The 21,730-nt window shown below is 40.3% G+C and overlaps 2 protein-coding genes and 1 long non-coding RNA gene across 16 annotated transcripts in view; 1 reads left to right on the top strand and 2 right to left on the bottom strand.

Moving 5' to 3' along the window:
• The window catches only part of STAT1 (signal transducer and activator of transcription 1), a 41,187-nt gene extending 29,884 nt beyond the window's left edge, over positions 1–11,303 (top strand). For 8 of the 13 annotated variants that reach the window (XM_065562008.1, XM_065562001.1, XM_042860638.2 and 5 more), the window contains 7 exons: positions 804–859; positions 1,736–1,830; positions 5,259–5,398; positions 6,757–6,942; positions 7,625–7,700; positions 9,017–9,119; positions 9,899–11,303. In XM_065562008.1, coding sequence (XP_065418080.1) covers positions 804–859; positions 1,736–1,830; positions 5,259–5,398; positions 6,757–6,942; positions 7,625–7,700; positions 9,017–9,119; positions 9,899–9,922 — 680 coding nt within the window. In that variant the 3' untranslated portion in view covers positions 9,923–11,303. The remainder of the gene's footprint in view (positions 1–803; positions 860–1,735; positions 1,831–5,258; positions 5,399–6,756; positions 6,943–7,624; positions 7,701–9,016; positions 9,120–9,898) is intronic. The other 5 variants (XM_065562004.1, XM_042860639.2, XM_065562003.1 and 2 more) reach the window with 1 other exon arrangement.
• A 3,804-nt stretch (positions 11,304–15,107) lies between these two features.
• Positions 15,108–16,211, bottom strand: LOC135974371 (uncharacterized). Its single transcript, XR_010591612.1, has 2 exons — positions 16,076–16,211; positions 15,108–15,978 (listed from the first exon to the last, which is right to left on the bottom strand). It is a non-coding gene; the product is annotated as an uncharacterized LOC135974371 (long non-coding RNA).
• Positions 16,212–18,272: 2,061 nt separating this feature from the next.
• The window catches only part of GLS (glutaminase), a 105,117-nt gene continuing 101,659 nt past the window's right edge, over positions 18,273–21,730 (bottom strand). For both annotated transcript variants that reach the window (XM_008172903.4, XM_024109558.3), the window contains one exon: positions 18,273–20,077. In XM_008172903.4, coding sequence (XP_008171125.3) covers positions 19,921–20,077 — 157 coding nt within the window. In that variant the 3' untranslated portion in view covers positions 18,273–19,920. The remainder of the gene's footprint in view (positions 20,078–21,730) is intronic.

Here is a 21,730-nt window from a genome sequence, read left to right as displayed (position 1 = left end):
GCTTAGAGGGATTTTGAGCATGTTGCCATTGATGTAGCAGAGGCAACTGGGCTACAGTTTCCTTTAAGGGAAAAACCACAGACATTATTTAAATCAAAACACGCACATATGCTACTGGATTTGAAAGGGAAAGAAAATGATTCCATGGTTAAGGGTAGGCTTGGAAGTCGGGATAGGAGGCTTATTTCTCGCTATGATACAAGCTTTCTGTGTGACCTTTGGCAAGTCACTAAAACTGAAATGGGAATAATACTTGATCTCACAGGATGTTGCAATGATTGATGAGTTAATAGGCCAAATCTCTCTCTCAACTCACGTGGATAGTCCTAATTTCAGTGTGGTGGCTTCTGCCAATAAATGGAGAATGATTGGACCACATTTCTAAAATTATTTTGAAGATGAAAATGTCTTAGTATGTAACAACAGTTTTAGATTCTCTCTTTGTAGTTGGATTAGTTCCTACCCTATTTTATTGTTAATATAAAATCTGTAGCAGAGCTCTCAATTGTTCTTACTGGTGCCTGTCAGAACATAGATTTGTCATTCGCATACATTCTCCTTCTCCAGAACACTTTCTAGAGGGGCTACTCTGCAAAACCGCATTGCTAGCTCTGCACCAGCTATTTGAACAGTTAAATCAACAGCTTCTCTTCCTTCTTTTTTACACCCCTAACTGAAACTAAACAAGTGCTTAGAATTTATTATGTAAATACAGATTGGTTTCACCTTCATTAAGTCTTGAGCCTAAATGATATTTCAAACAAACATGTTGTCTGAAACCAGTCTATTGGTTTGTTGTTTAGGTCCAACAGGTGGAGGCTCTCTTGATGGCCTTATTCCTTGGACAAGATTCTGCAAGGTAGGAACTATCTATTTAACAAGTTAGATCATGAAGACAACGCTTCGACTCCTCTTGTTTGAGGATTCTCTTGCATGGAGTTTTTCAACTTGAGTAGAGTATTGTACTAAATACTTCTTTATACTTTTTTCACTAGGCTTTTGGGAAGGCAAGGGGTGTGTGTGAATATTTTGATTCAGTTATGGTTGGTTCATGTAAGTTATATGGGGGTGAGATTAGACTGCTGAGTTGTGTGCATCTTTTCAGGGACTGAATCTTAGTTTCTGTAGAAGTCACGTAGAGCACTTTGTTCTATTATATTGAAATACATAAATCCATAGATACAACAATCTGCTGTTCCTGGCTTTTATTCCTGCACTTTTATTTCACCTGTTAATCAAGTGAAGGAGCTTCATTGCTCTTAAACAAAAAGGGTAGTTCTCCAGTGGACAGGAGCTGGGTTGCACAAGTTAACTCTGCAACTAAGACATACCCTAATATACATGCCTGTGGTGGCAGCAGGTCACATGTAAGGTTCTGCAGGCCCAGGTACCCTCTTGCCAGCCCAAGCTTCTCTTTCCTGTGCCACACAGACCAGCTTAAGATGGTACCAATGAATGCACCTCATCCCAACGCAGCATCTTTGCTCTTAGGGAGTGGAGGAACTGGAGCTATTAGAGAGGAGGGAAGAGAGGAAACAGCAAAAAATAAATAAATTAAATAAAAACCAACAACAAAAAGGAACAAAGAGAGGGAAAATGTTAAGAAAAACAGGGGTGAAGAAAAGAGGAAGGAGAGACACAGCAGCTTTTTCAGGACATTGTTATAAGTTGAGTCCATTGTAGTCTGATTTCTTTTTGTAACATTTGTCTTCCTCCCCATGTACTGTAATTTCAGGAAAATATAAATGATAAAAATTTTCCCTTCTGGCTGTGGATTGAGGGCATCCTTGAACTCATTAAAAAACACCTCTTGTGTCTCTGGAATGATGGGTAAGACTCTTGTATGTTGCTAATGAAGATGAATGGCTGATGATTCAAGCCTTTAGCTCTGTTAAAATGACAGTTGTGATAGGAAATAAAATAAGAGTGCTAATAGGGCAAATGAGGTTTGTTCTGGGTCTTTGTTGGAAGGAACCAGACAGATCCTCTGCATGTTAGCTGAAGCAGTGGTAAAAAGACCATGAGTTTAGTGAATAAACCCATTGCCCTTCCTTTTAATGCCAAAGGTCAAAGTTCAGATTAAGTGAGATGAGCCACCAGCTCTCAACCTACAGTGCAGTGAGCTTTCACCACATCCCAAGGCAGAACTGAGTTTGCTCATAAGAACAGGAGTTTAGCAGGTGAAGACTGAGGTGCTGTGGGGGAAATCTTGTACAACGTTCACTCTTGTTTTAAAAAGTGCATTTGTGAGCCTCCTGTTGGCAACAGCTGGATTGACTGAATCCTTTGATACTAGTGATGGAGTCCAGCTACAGCAACTAATTTTTTCTGATCAAATGTTAAAGAATTAAAATGTTAATAGTAAAGCTCTTTTCCAGATTGAAAAATCAGCTCCTTTAATAATGTTTAGAAACCTTGGGACTATGTGACATCAGCAACACTGAAACCCTTTAATAATGGGCTATGACTGCTGCCAGAAATAGGCTAAAAATGAGGTTTTAATCCTGCTTTTTAGTTGTCAGTTCAGATTTGACCTTATTTTACAACCCTGTTGACAGCTCATATATGATAAAAGGTGCTTCTGATCCTGTGAACGAACCTTCACTATGTATTAAGATTGGCAATCAAGAACTAATGAAAGCAGTGACAAACTTTCTTACTATTTTAATGACAGTTTTAGGGTGTTTATACTGGCAAGATAATACTCATATCCAGGACTAACAAACATAGACCAGGAAAATTATGAATATAGCCTTTGATTGAACAAGGTGCTTATACGTGTGAATAATAGAAGTTCTCATGTGCTTCAGATTAGGCAAATGCTTAAGTGCCTTGCTGAATTTGGCCCACAGATATTACTGAGTTAACGGGGAAGTTACTATACTAAAGTGTGCTGTGTTCTCACCCTGATTTTCTGCTTAGCTACCACAGATCTCTCTCCACTGACTTCTGCCCTCAAAGCTTCCCATTCAGATGCCCCCAAAAAACTTGTCACCTCCACCCTACATAAACTCCTCTTTTTCTGTCTATAATCTCTGCTCCTCTTTGAAAATCTTCGCCCTAATCTTTGCAAACTGATTAGCACCCATTGAGGGGTCCAGATTTTCATAAGTGTCAAATTCCCATTAGACTTAACAGTGGGAGCAACCGGCTGCTGAGCATTTTTGAAGATGCAGCCAGAAGACTTAACGCTCACACCCATAAGAGGTTTTTGCTTATTTGTTTGTTTTTAATTCATAGGGTGAAATCTTGGCTCTATTAAAGTTAATGGGAATTTTGCCACTGACTTCAGTGGAACCAGGATTTCACCGCTGGTATCCAGGGCGCTCTCTCTGTATAATTATAACCTTAATACCATCTACAAGAAGAACATCTTACAGATATACAGAGTTGTAAACAACAAATTTCCTCCTTGTTGTAAACAGTGCTCTGTTTGTTGGCGGAAGAGCAGAGACAGAAATAAAAGGTACAAACAAACCTTTCTTTTCGACTAAACCTAGAAGATTTGCAGGCAGGCAACACAATAAAATGATCAATAGGAACAAAGATAAAATAGGTTTGTTACGTCAGCTACAGGCTTTAAAACATTTATTGTTTGTTCTTTTTCGAAAAGCCAAATAGCTGAAAGTTAATTAAGAGGGGCTAATAACCCACTGGAACCTCAAGAGGCCCTGAATCAGATGGACTGCCAACCATTCTGACTCTTTTTTTTGTACAGTATGAACGCTTGTTGCATATACATGGCATCAGCATTGGTCTAATAGGGATCATAATGCCCCCACATTGCCTTTTTCGTATATGAAGCTGAAGATTAACATACAAAGGATTGGGATATATAGTCCTCAAAGGATCTTTGTAACTGTTACCTACAGTATCTGAAGTGTTCTTCTTTAAAAAAAAAATCTCTAAATGTATATAATTTACCTTGTAGATTTCTACTGTTCTCTTTTGGGTAGATGGTGATTTCCTAATTTACTGGGCTTGCCAAGATACACATTTACCTAGAGTAATGGTGGTTTAATTACATAAACGAGTGTTTGCATAAGGAAAGAGCAATAGTTCAGAGGACTTTTGAACTCCTAGATCAATAAAATTGAGTTTAAACATTATTTTAAAGCAAAACTCCTGCCTCTCCTTCAAACTATGATCTACTAGAGAAAACCTGGACAATATTGCTAAGTGACTGTGTCAGAGCTACCTCATCCCCAACCATGAAAACACAGATATTGCTAATAGATAGAGGTCATTGTCTTGAGAGCAGTCTCTTCCTTCATGTCCTTGTTTGAGACCCTCCCTGTGTCATCTCGATGTTCAGACATCATCACCTTTTAAGGTCTTCACCATCATGTCCGTAAAATAGATGTTACTCTAGGATTCCCCACTGGCCCACTCTGCCCTGCACAGGTAAATTTAGGCATCGCAAGCAGATTAGACACAGCCCCATATGCTCTCCTCAGAGCTTCTTTCCTTCAAGACCACAAAATCACCCCAGATCACTCTGAAGCATTGTCTGACAAAAGATAAACCTTTCCAGAGGGACAAAGCATCTTAGTACCCTGCATCTGGTAACCATGGTACCAAGAGGGTGAGAAAGTTAACGTGCGCTACTATCAGAGTGTTGCCAAGCATAAGAGAACGTGGTTTAACACACAATGAAATACTGGTGTTGAAATAAACTAGACTGTTAATATCTGATCTAGCAGAGATACATATGCTGTCTGGGAAGTGAGCACAAACCCAAAGAATACTGAGAAACCCAAACAATTGTCTTTGATTCTGACAGGAGCATGGGATACTAAAGCAAACACAGCACGTCAAAAAGGAACGCAGTGACAATTGTTGTTAATACCCACTTAATGCTCTCTCTCAGTTAAAATGCCACCTAGTCCCTGGTCTTGCAAACACACGTGAGTAAGTTGAGTAATTTTACTCATTGAACCAAGACACTGGTTGTTTTGGATAACTGAAACCAATTTCTGATTTTAAAAAGTGTTGCAACAACAACATTTTATAGCACGTTACACGTAGCAGGAGAGAAAAGGCTGAATAGCCACTTTCTGCTTAGCTGCTGCTCAAGGACTACTGCACCCAGGAGCGAGAGAGTGCATTTTAATTTGTGCATTGATGGTGGTGTTATAGCTGCATAGGATGTTATAAACCAATTGGAAAATTCTGCTTTTAGTTACATGAGGTAGCCCAATAATAGGCTTTGGATGTACTTAGAAGTAAACTGTACAATTTTTCTTTTAATATTACAGCTGTATCATGGGTTTTATCAGTAAGGAGAGAGAACGTGCTTTGTTAAAGGACCAAAGGCCAGGGACCTTTTTACTGAGATTTAGTGAAAGTAGCCGAGAAGGAGCCATCACTTTTACCTGGGTAGAGGGATCCCAAAATGGTAAGTAAATACAGAGAATAACTTGGGTTTATACCTACATTTTAAAACCAAAGTTAAAAATCCTTGGAGCCCTCTGTCTCCCTTACACAGGCTGGCAATAACATGAAATTAACAATCCCCTCTGATAAGTGCTAAAGTACCACCACAAGTACAATATTCCATCAACAATCTGGTAGGTTGCTTCAATTACTTCAGTGGGGACAGGGGCATTTCCAGGGGAATCAGTTTGGCCTATAAAGTTGTGGAGGACAAATCCCCAAGGTTCCCCCCTAGTATCATTTCCCCCATACAGGTCACCTCCATCCCAAGATATCCTAGTGCATATCCTTCATACCCCCCTCCGCCCCAAGGTGCCCCCAGCAGCCTCCCAGCTCTCACCTGCATCTGCTCAAGGTTCCCCCATCCCCAAGGTGCTGCTGCATTGCCCCCATCCCCCTGCACAGAGATCCCTCCTTTGACCCAACGCCCCCCCAGTCCTGCTCCCCCACTCCACCTGCTCCCAGCAGCTCCCCTGCACCTGTCTCCAGAGAGCGGGAGAGAAGACACTGGGGGATGGGCAGCTGGGACTCCTCTGCAATCAGCTCAGCTCCCTGCCTGGCTGGCTCCTTCCCTGCTGGGCTCAGACCAAGGCTGGCTGGGGAGGGGCCTGGGCGGGGCAGGGATTGCACTGACTGCAAAGGAGAGGCTCCTTGCATCTTCCTGCCTATTCTGTAGGAGACAGATCGCCCCTAGCTGGCAGGAGGCTGCAGCTGCTGCTCCTGCTGATGGAGCCCAGCTACTAAACAGCCTAGGAGAAACTGCTGCTGCTGAAAGCCGCTGCCTCACCCATTGTTTCTCCTTCTCTGCAGCCTTCCCGCGCCTTCCTTTGCCAGTCAAAGGCTGAGGGGAAGACACAGTGTTGTCCCATATCCAAACTTTCAGCTTGCAGGGGGTCCCTGCCCCGCTCACCCCCATAATAAAACAGCCATGGTTATTTGGGTCAAATCAGGTACAGGTGATGTGATCTGAATTTTATCAGAAAAGGCTTTTAAAGTCTTGTAAATTTCAGCATGGTTTAATTTAAATATATGATTACAGCCCATTTCCAGAGGTGAACACAAGTCACCCCAGTCACTCTGAATAAAACATGTGAAAAGAACCGTTTGCACATACGTTAGGTCATACTTTCCTCTGCATGGAGCGGTACTTGCTTTGGAAATAAAAACTAAATTGTGACAGTGCAAATTAGATTTCATTCTGTAAGGCTCTTCCTTCACTTGACCCTCTCTGAATACGTAAGCTCAGCTGTGTTTTTCTGTATCCTTTTAACCATGCTTTTGGCATCATCTCTAGGATTCATATTCTTCTTAATTCACTAGAACCTCAGTTCCATTCGGTAGAACCTTATACCAAGAAGGAGCTCTCAGCTGTTACTTTCCCTGATATCATTCGCAACTACAAAGTGATGGCGGCCGAAAATATTCCTGAAAATCCACTGAGCTATCTGTACCCAAATATTCCCAAAGATAATGCCTTTGGGAAATACTACTCCAGACCCAAGGAGAGTAAGTGATATCAGCATTTCATTTGCAGAAGTATTTTGAGGTATTTATTTGTCATTGAAATGTTGGAATACCAGATATCTGTGGTATACAATTAAATGATGGTAGTTGAACCAGAACGGTCAGTGGTTTTTAAACCACACCTGCTGAATTCTTCCAGTCTAAAATGTGAGCAGTTGTATATTAACTGTTCAACAGGTGGGGAAAAAAGTGTGGTTGTACAGGGGCTGTCAATGGGAAATCTATTCAGATTGAAAAATGTGTACGTAGTAGTTTCAGGCCATACAATTGCTCCTGAGTCTGCCTGCCATATTTTATGGTTTTACAACCTTATGCCCCCACTAGAAATTAGATCCACGTAGCTGGACGCTGGCACTTGTGTGGCACTGCATTGACTTCACAGGGTGGAAGCTGCTGCCTGCATGGATCAAGGCCATGTTTTCCTTTGTTTTTCCCCTCCCTCTTGCTGTGTGGGAAAAGTCACACAAGCAGCGGGAACTGACTTGACATAGTCTTCTTTAATGCACAATGGAAATCAACTGGAAATACAGCCTGAGTTTTTGTAACAGTAGCTGGTAAAACATTTTCAGGAAGAAATGTAATTTTTGACACTGCTCCTTTAATTCATATAAAAGATTTTTCACGAAGTAACCATTTGCTAAGCATAGGTGTGTTTTATTTTTAGCCTCTGAGCCTATGGATTTAGATGGCCCCAAAGGGAATGGATACATCAAGACTGAATTAATCTCCGTATCTGAAGTGTAAGTTTGTACAGAAGAGTTGGATTTCTAAAAATTGGATAGTATTTTTTAAATTAAATTAATGGTGATATCCCATCTCCTAGAACTGGAAGGGACTTTGAAAGGTCATCAAAGTCCAGCCCCTGGCTTCACTAGCAGGAGCAAGTACTGATTTTGCCCCAGATCCCTAAGTGGACCCCTCAAAGATTGAACTCACAACCCTGGGTTTAGCTGGCCACTGCTCAAACCACTGAGCTATCCCTCCCCCAAGAAAACTACAAAAAACAATGTGTATTTTAGGAGTGTTAAAGATGTACATGATTTGCTATTAGATCTCTTGCCCCTGCTTTGCTAAACCCACTGGGTAGGAAGACACCACACTACACATAATAGAATTGAAAAAAAGCTATTATATTTAAGTACAAAATGTAGAAATATTTGGGCAATTTACAGCTGTTTCCTATACTTGATTTTTCATAAAAATTAGCTATCTCAGTTTTCTTTGGACTAACATGACCTATCCTGACTTGACTGTAGTAGATCAGTGTGTATTCCCAGCCACACACTTCTGATTTTTAGTTGTATTAAAACCACTCTTACATTGCAAAGAGTGAAACACTGTGTCTCAGCAATGCAGTTAAGAACTGGCTGGGCTTTCTAAGCAGAACACCCTCGCTTGTGGAATCTCCTGCTGCTGGTGGTCTACTCAAGTGAGAGCTGCAGGGTATGGCTACACAGGGATAAAAGACCCACGGCACAGCTGTGGCTGGCCTAGGTCAGCTGACTTTGGTTTGCAGGGCTAAAAATAGCTGTGTAGATGCTTTGGCTCAGGCTGGAACCTGCAGTCTTGCAGGGTCTACACAGCAATTTTTCAGCCTCGCAGCCTGAGTCAGCTGACCTAGACCAGCCCTGAGTATTTTATCCCTGTATAGATATAGTGGAAATAGGATTCATGGGCATAGGGGTCCACACCCATCCCAAGACTTCAGTGGTACTATGCATGGGGCCCAGGAGCTCCATGTAATGGATTCTCTTGCTGAAAGATGGTATCTTCCCCACAGCTCACATTTGTTCAGACTGTGTAATTAACATCACCGCAAAATGAGTTAGATATAACTTTGCTGAGTCACCCATCTCAGTGACACCTACCTACTTGTTGCCTTTTAAACTGAATGAGAAGTAGCCAGATGCCATGGTGAGGTGCACATGCTACTAAAAATCAAGTAAAGTGAAAGGCGTTTGAAATGGGAAATGAATTGACATCATGGGTGCTGCTTGGTCACTGGAATTAATGTTAATACACTGAAGGTTTGTCCCTTCTCTTCTCCCCATGTCAGCCACCCTTCCAGACTCCAGACCACAGAAAACCTCTTACCCATGTCTCCTGAAGATTTTGATGAGGTGTCTCGAATGGTGAGCCCTGCAGAAATTGATACGGTGGTATGTTTATTTGTTTTTGCAGGGTGGGGGGAGGTGAAGGGGAGGAAACGGGGATGGATATGGAATTTGCTTTTAAAAGGCTCCTTTTTTATCCTGCCATAGAATAATTCATATTTTAAAAATACTCTGATTTGAACACAAACTGGCCCTCCAGAACAAGTTACCGCCTTTAGTTGGAAATGCAAATGCATTTCCTTTGCAGGCTAGAGCTAATTTGCTTCATTTCAACCTATTTCTCCCCTCTTTGGGCTCCAGGACAGTGTCTCTCTTTATGTGCTATGTCCTGGAGAAAGGCTAGGTAAGACTATAGAGGAAACACAATAGGAAGAGTTATATACAAACAGTAGTAAGCTGATTCATCTAGCTATTAATAGATTTGACCAGTTAAGCCAGATAACATGACAGTGCTAACAGTGGAACAAAGTTGGCAAAGTACAATTTTCTTGTTCTCACAGAGAGATCTGAATCTGCCTATGGCAATCTGAAAAGATGACATATTCTTGGCTGGTTTAGCCAATAGTACTGGGTTCTGAAAACCCTGGGTAACACTTTTTGAATATTACTGAATAATTCTGTGAGAGTTCAAGCCCTCATTAATAAATAGCAGCACATCAGTCTCAATGCCCTTACTGTGTAACACCATGAAAAATAATACTGCATAGCTCCTGTTACATTTTACCATGCATTGTACATGTAAAAGAGTATTTTAGTATAATTCTTTATGGTTTGGTTTAGGGTAGATTTTAAGATTTTAATCAACCTGTGCTCTCTCTTTACAGATGTGTTCAGCCTATCCGACTTAAGTGTTATTCATCTTTCTACTATACTGTTTGCACATGTCCATCCTTAAGTAGCTTGCATTTTTCTGCTTCCCTGTTTCACAGCCTGCAGGGGTATGCATCAAGGCAGTGTAGTCTGTGAAAAGCTTTCCCTACATTCTGAAGAAATCCCTTGGACTGTGTGGCACACCAGTGCATCAGACTGGAGCTTCAGTTCAATTAAGGAATTGAGGTTCTTAATGAGTTCAGTGTGAAAATGAATAATACCCAGAGTAGCCTGTATGTTCCTGATTGTGATATTACATTCATTTAACTGTAATTTTCAATGAGCTAGAGAATTTTCTGTCACCACTGTGAAACTCCAGCACAGAAGGTGGAGGGGGAAAAGCTGGAAATCCTAGCAACAGGGTAGAGGACAGATGGGGCTCTTGGTTGGGAGAGCAGTGTGGGATTATGGGAGAAGCTTGTGTTTCTACTAAATTTATCGTAAAGGAAATAGTTATGTTGACATTTACAATGTTGGCTCTAGGTTTAAAGTAAAGGTAATTCACACCTCCGAGATTGGTTTCAGGCTGCCTGCATACTCAGGGAGACAATAAGCTTCAGTTTGCACTTGGCTCACACTTGGAAGGCTTTCTTCTGCAATGAGGAGGGCTGAAATATTTTCTTTTAAATGAAAGCTTAAATACTTTCTCAAAGAATACAGCCACAAACTGCACTGACCTGTGTTTGCTTCTGCTCTGCTAAATCAGTGGCATATCCTTCATTGTAAATAAAAACTAGCATGTTATTAGGGTAAGCGTGAAATCCACAACAGTTACTGTACTGTTCATTGAGAAAAGAAACACCAATTCAATAGGCTGTCTCACAAAATCTTTTTCATGTTGAAAATCCACAAAGGCATCATGTCACCCTAAAGAACAGTGTTTGAACATGCGCTGCACATTCTGCTTTCTATTACGGCATAAAGGAATTGAAAGCTAGACGTAGAATTACAGCCAGTACCTTACTGAAGTACAGTTCAATAAAATCTGCATGAGGCAGTAGAGAGATGTTTTCTCAGAGGATCCTTAATACGAGCACTGCCCTCCCTCCAACCATCATTGTAAGCTGACTGCACAGACACCAGACACTACCCCTCTGCCGGTGGTTACTTATGGAGGTGGAAGTGCTTTGATATTGTCAGACTTATTCATCATTGTCCACTGTGAAAATACATGTGTCCACTAAGTATTCACAAAGCACATAAAAGTTTAATTTTTAAGTAACCAGAACTAAAATAAATTGAATGGGGCTCCTTCGTTGTGACACACCTGCCAGCCAAACAAAGAGAAAATATTCTAACCCTGCTCCTGGCCAGGGGATTACGCCTGAAAAGTAAATTGAGAATTGGAAAAAAAAAAAATCCCACAAGAAATGGAAACTTGTCAAACTGACAGGTGCCATCTCTTGGCCCGTCAGATTGCAGCTATTTTGATAGTTCACAGTTTAGCCAGGCACTATTGGAATGGGAAAGGCCACTGAGGGCTTGATCTTACACCAGTCAAGTCTATGGGAGTTTTCTATTGATTTGAATGGGAGTAGGATCGAACCCATCTAGAGCATAAATGTGTCTGACTTTCCTCTTTGTAACAGCAAACAAAAGCATTCCTAGCACGTCAATCCACTAGTGAAAGTAGCACTGTTACCTTAATTGAAAAATAAACTCATTTTAGGCCTCCAAGGGTGTGGCTATGCTGCAATTAGAAACCTGAGCATCGACACTGCAATTCAACAGTCTCTTAGCCCTGGCCAGCTACAGGATTTTCATTGCAGCATAGACATATCCTAAGGGGCTTGACTGCAGCACAGCCCCACTGCAGTCATGGAGCTACGCTGATTTTCACTAGCTGCAGTCCCTGCTGCTTTACGTTTGTACTGACCACACTCATTTTAACTGTAATCTCTTTGGGGGGGGGGGGGGGGGATGACTCTTTTCCTATAGGTATTGTGCATTCCATTATTAACTAAGTCACATTTTAGAAGACTTTTCATTTTTACTATTGCTTATTTGAACAAGGACATTGTCTATGCAGACACACAGCTTCATTAATAGCACTAGGATAAAGAAAGGTGAATTACAGTTGACTGTGTTAAGTGCTTACAGCCCACAGAAGCATTGGTACATGGAGGAAGGAGGCAGTTTGCTAATTGCAGAGGATCAGAATTGTTCTCAGTACGCTGGAGGCTAATTAAGCCACAGTTACCTAATGAGGGTGGCCTCTTGCACAGATTTCATTGATTTTCAAATCTATGAACTCATAACTCCTCATGAAACTGAAAATCACTAGTTATCTCACCTTGAAATTCCAACAGCTGCAGTGCTTTGGCTCTCAGCAGCTTGAGAGTTCAGCATTTTGCTAGTTAGTTTATAAGCAGTGGTGTAGCCAGCTTTTAAGAGGGGGAGCAAACATAAAAAAGACGCCCCCCTGGCTCCTCCTCTGGCTACTCTGCCAGCCACACCGCTGACTGCCCCTCCCCACCCCGGCTGCCAGCCCAGCCTGCACCCCCCTGCTCCTCCAGCCATGGCTACAGGGCCGGGCTGTATGCTGCGCCCCCCCTGCTCCTCTGGCAGCGTGCATGCACCCACCGCCCCCCTCCATGGCTGCCAGCCATGCTACTGGCTGCTTCCCCTGCACCCCACTAGTTACGCTACTGTTTATAAGGGATGGGGAGTTACATTTCCATTGTTCAGATGGGTTTAAAAAACAGTCATCAGCTGCTTGAGGAGCCTGCTTCATGAAAAGGAAGTGGTAAATCCATTTAGTACATTGTGCCTGTAAAGACTAGCATGGTGCCTGCAAGGAGACCCTTCCAATCCTACGATTCCAGGACTACTTTGAAAATGTTGAAAGGATCTGTATTTGCTTAGGTAGCAAAATAGTGCCAGTTTGCCTTATTTTGATATCGCTATAAAAAAAAATCAATGACCATAAGTGCAAAATGTATCAACACATCAATTTTATTACTGTTCTCATTAGAGTAGCTAAATGTACATATATATTTAAGAGCTATCAAGTGAAATGAAGTGGGTGTTCCTAAGAACTCTGATATGTTCATCTGTATATGGTGCTTATCATTCAACTTATATCTGACAGTCAAATTTTCTCATGAGGCCAATAGATTTATAGTACCTAGATTCATGTCATTTTTGCATGGATGATAGTTATAAAAAGAAGTTTTACAATACCAGAAATATTCTTTTCCAGGTTAAAAAAATTGAAGCATCACTTTGCAAGTGTTTTAGGGTTATTAATAAATGAGATCATATTTCTCTAAGCCTATTGTACCAATGGACTCATGAAATTTAATTGAATTTTTGACATCTCTATTTGATTTTAAGCCCATTGGGACAGTTTCATCTCTATATGATTGTCAGTTATTTCTGTGGCTACAGAATTAGCCATATGTTCTACTAGTCTCTGGGTAAATAAGTAATCCAGCAAAGTGGCAGTTTGGCTAGTCAAGACATTATTTGTTGCTAATTATTTCACGGTGTCCATCAGTGTGCTGTGCTGCTCCTCACATTACAGAACAAGTGACATCCTTGCCCAAGTTACTTACAAGCTTATATAAACTTGACACAACAAGGGGAGTAAAAGAACGGGGGGGAAAGGGGGGTAGGGTGACCGGACAGCAAGTGTGAAAAATAGGGACGGGCGGGGGGGGGGGGTGTAATAGGAGCCTATATAAGAAAAAGACCCCAAAATTGGGACTATCCCTATAAAATCAGGACATCTAGTCAACCTAGGGGGAGAGACACAGAGGCAACCTTTTAAGAATATGGCTAGCCTAGCAGGGAGTCATGGTTATACATGCCATGGTCATGTAAGAAAAGGGGTTTTTTAGGGCTGTCAAGCAATTAAAAAAAATTAAGCGCACTATTAAACAATAGAAGAATATCCTTTAAATATATTCAGATATTTTCTACATTTTCAAATATAGTGATTTCAATTACACAGAACACAGTGTACAGTGCTCACTTTATTTTTTATTAGAAATATTTGCACTGTAAAAACCAAAATAGTATATTTCAGTTCACCTAATTGAAGTATTGTATACTTTCATTATAAAGTTTAATTTACAAATGTAGAATTATGTACCAAAAATAACTGTATTCAAAAATAAAACAAAGTCCACTCAGTCCTACTTCAGCCAATCGCTCAGACAAACAAGTTTGGTTACAATTTGCAGGAGATAACGCTGCCCACATCTTGTTTACAATGTCACCTGAAAGTGAGAACAGGCGTTCGCATGGTACTGTTGTAACTGGCATCTCAAGATATTTACGTGCCAGATGCGCTAAAGATTCATATGTCCTTTCATGCTTCAACCACCATTCTAGAAGACGTGCCGTCCACGCTGATGATGGGTTCTGCTCGATAACAATCCAAAGCAGAGCATACCAACACACGTTCATTTTCATCATCTGAGTCAGATGCCATCAACAGAAGGTTGATTTTCTTTTTTGGTGGTTCTGTAATTTTGTCATCGGAGTGTTGCTCTTTTAAGACATCTGAAACCATGCTCCACACCTCATCCCTCTCAGATTTTGGAAGGCACTTCAGATTCTTTAACCTTGGGCCGAGTTCTGTAGCTATCTTTAGAAATCTCACATTGGTACCTTCTTTGCATTTTGTCAAATCTGCTGTGAAAGTGTTCTTAAAACAAACATGTGCTGTGCCATCATCCAAGACTGTTATAACATTAAATATATGGCAGAATGCAGGTAAAACAGAACAGGAGACATAATTCTCCCTCAAGGAGTTCAGTCACAAATGTAATTAATACATTTTTTTAATGAGCAGCACCAGCATGGAAGCATGTCCTCTGGAATGGTGGCCAAAGCATGAAAGGGCATATGAATGTTCAGCATATCTGGCACGTAAATACCTTGCTTCTTCTCACTTTCAGGTGACGTAAATAAGAAGCAATCAGCAGTATCTCCCGTAAATATAATCAAACTTGTTTGTCTTAGCAATTAACTGAAGAAGTAGGACTGAGTGGACTTGCAGTCTCTAAAGTTTTACATTTTGTTTTTGAGTGCAGTAATGTAACAACAAAAATCTACATCTGTATGTTACACTTTCATGATAAAGAGATTGCACTACAGTACTTGTATGAGGTGAATTGAAAAATACTGTTTCTTTTATCATTTTTACAGTGCAAATATTTGTAATGGGATGAATGGATAAAGTATAATGAATGGGTAAAGTATAAATGGCCTTGCAGACAATTTCAGGGCCTTCTATCTAAGGAAGGGTGTGGAAAAAACCTTCAAAATGATTCTAAATGTCTTCCCTGTCAGCATGTACATTTGTGAAAAGAGCAGGACTCACATCCTAAACACTTTAAAAGAGGCAGTATATAAAATCTTGTGTCCATTGAGCTATAATGTTCCTGGTTTCAGTAACACAATATTCAAAATCTATTAAAATGGATGCAAGTAATTTTTTAAAAATTCCCAACATGTTAGAACGAGGAATACAAATTCTCTCCCCACTGATGTTGGACAATTCCCTTTCGGCAAACAATTTTTCATTGTATTGTGATTGAGTGAGAGGTTTGCAAATGTAACCGGCAAATCCATGGTTTTTGTAATGGCCTAGAACGAGACCTCACAGGTTTAGCTAGCTAGTCTGATGCCTAGTGGCACTCACTTTGTAGTGCAGGTTAGTAGTCCGGATACGTTCTCTGAAACAAGGCTTTTTATTATATCTAATCATTTCTAAATCACGTTTGAGGATGCAGCACTTCTGCTATCACTGCAGGAAATTCAAAGGTATTGTTCTTTGGAGAATTCAGGGAATTCTGCATCAGATTCAGTTTGATTGTACTACATAATAAAAAAAGTCACTTTGTTCCATAAGGCCATCTACAATATGTTGAAACCATGAAATCAGCAACAACATAGGTTTCCACTCCTGGCTGTAATATGAGGCCTATTTAGTGTAGGACTAGGTGATGTTGGTTTTCAGTAGAATCCCTTGATTGCTTCCACAATTTTCTGCTGTGGTCTGAGGCTGGAGTTTGTGAGGAACCTTTAAGAGCAAAATGATGCATTTATATCCCTATTTCACCCTCTGTGTTTCTTAACTATTTCAATAGCCAGACCATCCCAACTAATCCCTGACTCACCAGATTCAGAGACCTTTACTTCCCCATCCCAGCAACAGCCTCTATTCCTAAAGGATAGATGTTGGAGACCTCCAACACTTCAAAATATATGGACATTAGGGTCAGCTTCTTGTTAGAATGCCCATAGCAGGTTGGTTACGCCTTTGTAGCATCATTTCTCCATCACCAGCTGGACACCTGTATTGAGTGAGGGAAAGCCAATGAGTTCCTGTTCGCTATATCAAGCTTTTAGATTTAAAACTACAGTATTCACTAGCGACTAACCATGAGATGGAGCCTCCTAATGATTTGATGCTACAATTAAAGCTTGTCACAAGGCCTTCCCAATACAAAAGTAGCCTCGACTCTGGAGGGTATCAAAGCAGCCTAAAATGGAGGGCTCCACACAGTCCACTCTCTTTGGCTACTTCAGTTGGGGTGGTATTAGAGGTGGGTAAATGATGTAGCTATCCAAAAAAAAAAAAAAAAACCACCTTCAAACATCTCTATTTTTTGGTATTCCTTTTTAATTGTGCTGTAAAAAGCAACAATACCTGGATTTTATTCATTAAAATAAATATCTTTCATTTTCAGAACCAGTACAGCTCAAATATTTTTAAATTTAGATTCACTTACAGGAAAATTGCTGAAAGCAAATACATTCATCACTGTCTATTCCCCACAATAAGGAATCTAAAATGTCACACCAATCAGTTACAATTGCTGATAGTACAGCATCAATAAAAACACTCATTGACAGTCCAGCTCTGCAGCTAAAAAGGTATCAGCCGAGTACATCACATTTTTCACAAAAAGATGGGATAATTAAGGCTAAGACCAGCACAATATTTCTATGTACAAAGCATTAAGTTAGATGAACCATTTCTAGTTGCTGTGATACTTAAGCAGCACATATATGACATAACACAGAAAACTCTTTGGAGCATAAGGATGTCAGCATTTGATAACACAACAAAAGCCATTTAAATTAAAATCTACATGTCAGTGCCAGCAATGATGAGCAGCCAAACCAGTGAACTACATATATTTATAAATAATTGCATATATAAATGCACTGCTTCCACTGGGCACAAATCTTTGCAAAATAAGATCTCCTGGTACAATGAGAAAATGCTAAAACTATCCTGGTGAAAATGCATTGGTGCTAAAATTCTAGCGAAAAGCTCTTAATATGGTGGAGGAAAACGTTAGGTTCAGGGACAGCCATAATCTCTATGCTATTTAATTAAAATGCCTTTATCTTCTCAGGACATATACCTATCTTTTGGAAAGGTTATTGTTTGAGCAAAGTAAATTTATTGATTTCAATTACATCAAAATAAATCACTCACATTTTTTCTGAGAACAGAGGATACATTTTCTTAGCAAACCAGAGAGAGATACATAGAAATCTGATTAGTTAACAAACAGAATGTGTCTCATAGCTTGAGACCTAATCAGTACCCCCGGAACCCAACCTGAGAAATTTTACTCCCATAGGATCAATTTGTTAGGTCCAAGAATGTTAGAGGAAAACATGGGATTTAGTTTGCCTCGTTTTATCCTCTGTAGGAGTGCAGCAGAGACAGGGCCTTGTGCTCTCAACAGTGACCCATCTGGCCAAGAAGGGTTCAAAGGGAATCCCATCCAGTTCTTGGTTAAGGAGGAGGGTGGCTGTGACACAAGGCATGAAAGGTGAAGGTTATAAAAGCATGAGGCCTTCGAGTGAATAATTGACTTGAGGCAAAAAGCAGTTTGAGAGCAGTAATATCAGATTGGGGGGGGGGAGAAGGAGGGGAGTGACTGATGCCAGGCAAGCATTTTTACCAATCAGATTTCAGGGGTTTAGGCTTTCAAACTACTACAGGACAGCATCTTTATTATGAGATAGGCCACTGTTTGTGCTGAATATCAAGTGCCTCCGTTTGATTTCTCCTCCTTAGGGGAGGCAATGTGCATAGTGGCTAGAGCACTGGAGTGGGACGCAGGAGACAAGGGTTCCATACCTTGACTCTGCCACTGACTTGCTGGGTGACCGCTCCATGCCTCAGTTTCACCATCTGTAAAGTGGACACCTTGAGATTTATGGATGAATTATTATTACTGCCATATCTTTGAGATGTGTGCAGTTCCCACAAATGGTCTTAGTCCAATACACTGCCTGATTCTTGATTATCACCTACTTCCAACAAATGTGAAATAGATACTCCTACTCAGATTTTTATTTTATTTTTTAAACAGGACTTCACTCATATTGTAGTGTCAGTAATCAGATATATTGTTGCATTGGGCAAGAAGCTGACATAGTGTAATGGTCCCCAAAATAGAGTATTTGGATTTAAATTTCTAACGACTGGCGTACGTGGGGCACAGACTACCATGTGAAGAGGGCAAATGCAACAGTTCACACACAAATGAACTGCTTGATTTGTGGCCCTGTTTCTGATCCCTTACTTGTTTTACACCAGTGTAACTTCAGAAGCTTCAAGAAAACTATTCAAGGATTTATGCCAGCATAAGAAGAGAGATAGACCCACAGTTTGGCTTATCCACAACCTGGCTCATGCTTTGATTAGCTTTATGCCTCTTTAAGCTGTTTCACTCCATGAGTGTTTTTTATTGTGAGCCTAACTCATTTAGAACATTTGGTTTAGTATTTTGCCTTTCATATACTTACATTCCCCTAAAAGGTTTTTGGTGCAGTTGCAGCTAAGGACAAAACGTAAGACTGAGATGAATTATTTTGCAGCGTACAAGATCCCGCATGATGCACATATGCCTGTCAGGAACCAATGCATACTTTGGAAGCACCTGCTTTCACCAACTAAAGGGAAAGCACTTCAGCAGCTGAATATGGACAGAGAGAGAGGCTAGACAATGGGCATTTGAAAGAAACAGCTTTAAAAAAAAAAAAGTCAAACAAGTGATATTCCTCCATGGCATTTGGTCATCAAACCAACCTTAAAACAGATTCCCTGAAAAAATTCTCTAAGAACAATTAGCCCAGACCATTGACAAATGTCACCAATATATTATTTTGAGATTTATACTATGTAAACAACCAGTCAAGGTGGCACGCACCTTAATCCTAGCTACCTGGACGGCTGAGGCTGACAGATCGCTTGAGCTCAGGGGTTCTGGGCTGCGGTGTACTATGCCGATCAGGTGTCTGGTGCCACTGACAGCCTGGCCAACAGGTGGCTGAAGGACTCGCTAGAACATCATGAACAATGTGTTGTGATCAGCACTCTCTCTGTGAGGGCTGATTGACCGATCGATCTAGGTGACAAGGTGACTATGTAAACAAGGTTCCACGGGAAATTATTTAGGGAAAAAAAGATAAGTGCAGATCCTTGTTCAACACACCCATGTTAAATCTACACCAGCATCCTCAACTCCTGAAATCTAGCAAAACCACAATGACACTTGCACATGGCAACAGCATGGTTCCACTTGGCTACACTGTAAGAGATTGGTTTAGAAATGCAAATTCAGCAGAAAAGTTCCTGACCATGGTTTGAAGATATACACAGAACACAAAAATAAATTAAGTAGTGCACAGTAAAGCCATCAACAGCTAATACTTCTTTTACATCAACTATACGCAACACAAGGTAATATTGCTCACATTATGGAAGGAGATTCTCGGGGGGGGGGGGGGGGAGAGTTGTTTGGGGTTTGTTTGTTTTTTGGAGCGACTGGGTTTGTCCGCTGCGTATCATGAAGAAAACTCCTGTAACACTGAAATAAATGAAATATTCTGTAAAATATACACCACTGTCAGACAGAAATACACACGCTCTTCATACTCATTTTCCACAATAACATAGGTAAGTATTTGACTCTTGGGATCTAGCTGCAGATGGTTAGAGTAAGCCATCTAGATTTTTATGAACTGTTTGATTTTCCTTTCCATCGCTGGAATCCTCTGGAGGTGTGTACTGGACCTGGAATTCTTGAAGAATTTTAAATACATCATGGTGTCCAAAATGTAAAGCTTCATCCATAGGAGTGTTATTCCATCTGAAACAGGGAGCACAATATTTCCAAAATCAGTAAGCAAGTAAATCCACCACTATGAATTCCATTATACTCTGATGTTTGAGACAACAATTGCCAGTACGGTATGTACTAAGCTCAGGGACTACGTAAGTACCTTCAGTGAATTGGATAGTAGGTCACAACCTTTTTTGACAACAGATGTTTTCACTACTTTTTACTCCTGTTACCCCTTCAGTATCAAAATAACTAATGGAGAATGAGTGGGATTCCATTCCTTCTTGTGCTTCAGTATAATTGTTTAATAAATTTCAGCCCAACCAGTCACACCGTGTAACACCACTGTCTTCAATGTGATTTCACAGGTGTCACCAAGGACAAAATCTGGCACGAAGAACTTTTATTACCAGGGATTCAGAGTCCAAAGTCAGAAGGAACCACTGTGACCTCCTGTACAACACAGACCATAAAACTTCCCCAAAATAATTCCTAGATTTCTTCTAGAAAAACATCCAATCTTGATTTAAAAATGCTCAGTGATGTAGAATCCACCATGACCACTGTTAATATATAAAGGAAGAACCCAACTTGATCTTCAGCCCACAGGCTGATTGTGCACTGTTAGTCACTGGAAACAAAATCTTTTTACTTGAAAATGTGAAAACTGAACACATTTGATATGGAAATCACTAAAAGACAATAAAAACAATGATTTTTTTCGGTCATTTTTCACAGCAGAACTGCACTTCAATGGATAGTGTCAGACTAGACAAAACAGTAAACAAACACACACACACATGCGTAACTGCTGCTATTTTCACATCATCCACACTAAACCCTCCCAAATGTAACAACAATATGCAAAGGCTATTGCATACAATTGTATATTTTCCCCTCTTAAACAGGAGAGTAAGAGATATCTAAATATAGTATTTCAACAAAGCAAATGTAAAGTATTTTTTGCCTTCCTTTCACCAAGGAAATCAACTCCAGAAATGTGCCTCACATTATTTTTACTGAAGTATTTTTCCTAGTGTTGATCTTTGACATCCTTTTGGCACAGGACAAACTCCTCCCCTGCAGGGTTTTAATGGAAAAGCTGGTAATTAGAGCAGGTGTAAACACAATGCAGATTTCCCACCAACCTTGGTTACATTTTAATCGTGGTGTAAGAACTCTGTAGCACTGTGAGTTCCTTTTGAAAAGGACTGTATCAAAAAGTAAAAATCTCACCTTAATAGTAAGGCTTCAAAAAATCACAGGTAATGATAAATGACTGAAAATGCTCTGCCTTTCTGACACTCCTATAAGCACCATAAGGAGGACATTGTGCATATAATAGAAGACATAAGCAGACTTATATTAGTCTGCACAGAACTGCATGAAATAAACTATAAAATTAAAGCTCATTCAATGCTTTACTGTTGAATAGCAAAATCACTGTTATACGGAGAGAAGAATTAAAAGGTACAGGCAAACTGAAGGAAGCAAAGACAAAGACACAAGTTTACTTGAGTAAGAGCTAGAGAGTGGACAAGAGTGGTTTCATTACTGGTGTCAGGCCTTGTTTTCTATAGGTGAGGGACCTTGCACTGACCTATTTTTTTCTGGTTTCCAATGCCACACTGAGTTACAGTAATAAAACTGAAGGTGACATTAAAAATAAAGTTAATGATT

This window comes from Chrysemys picta, chromosome 11 (assembly GCF_011386835.1).
Source record: "Chrysemys picta bellii isolate R12L10 chromosome 11, ASM1138683v2, whole genome shotgun sequence".
Taxonomy (NCBI): Eukaryota; Metazoa; Chordata; order Testudines; family Emydidae; genus Chrysemys; species Chrysemys picta.
This window is presented reverse-complemented; position numbering and strand designations above follow the sequence as displayed.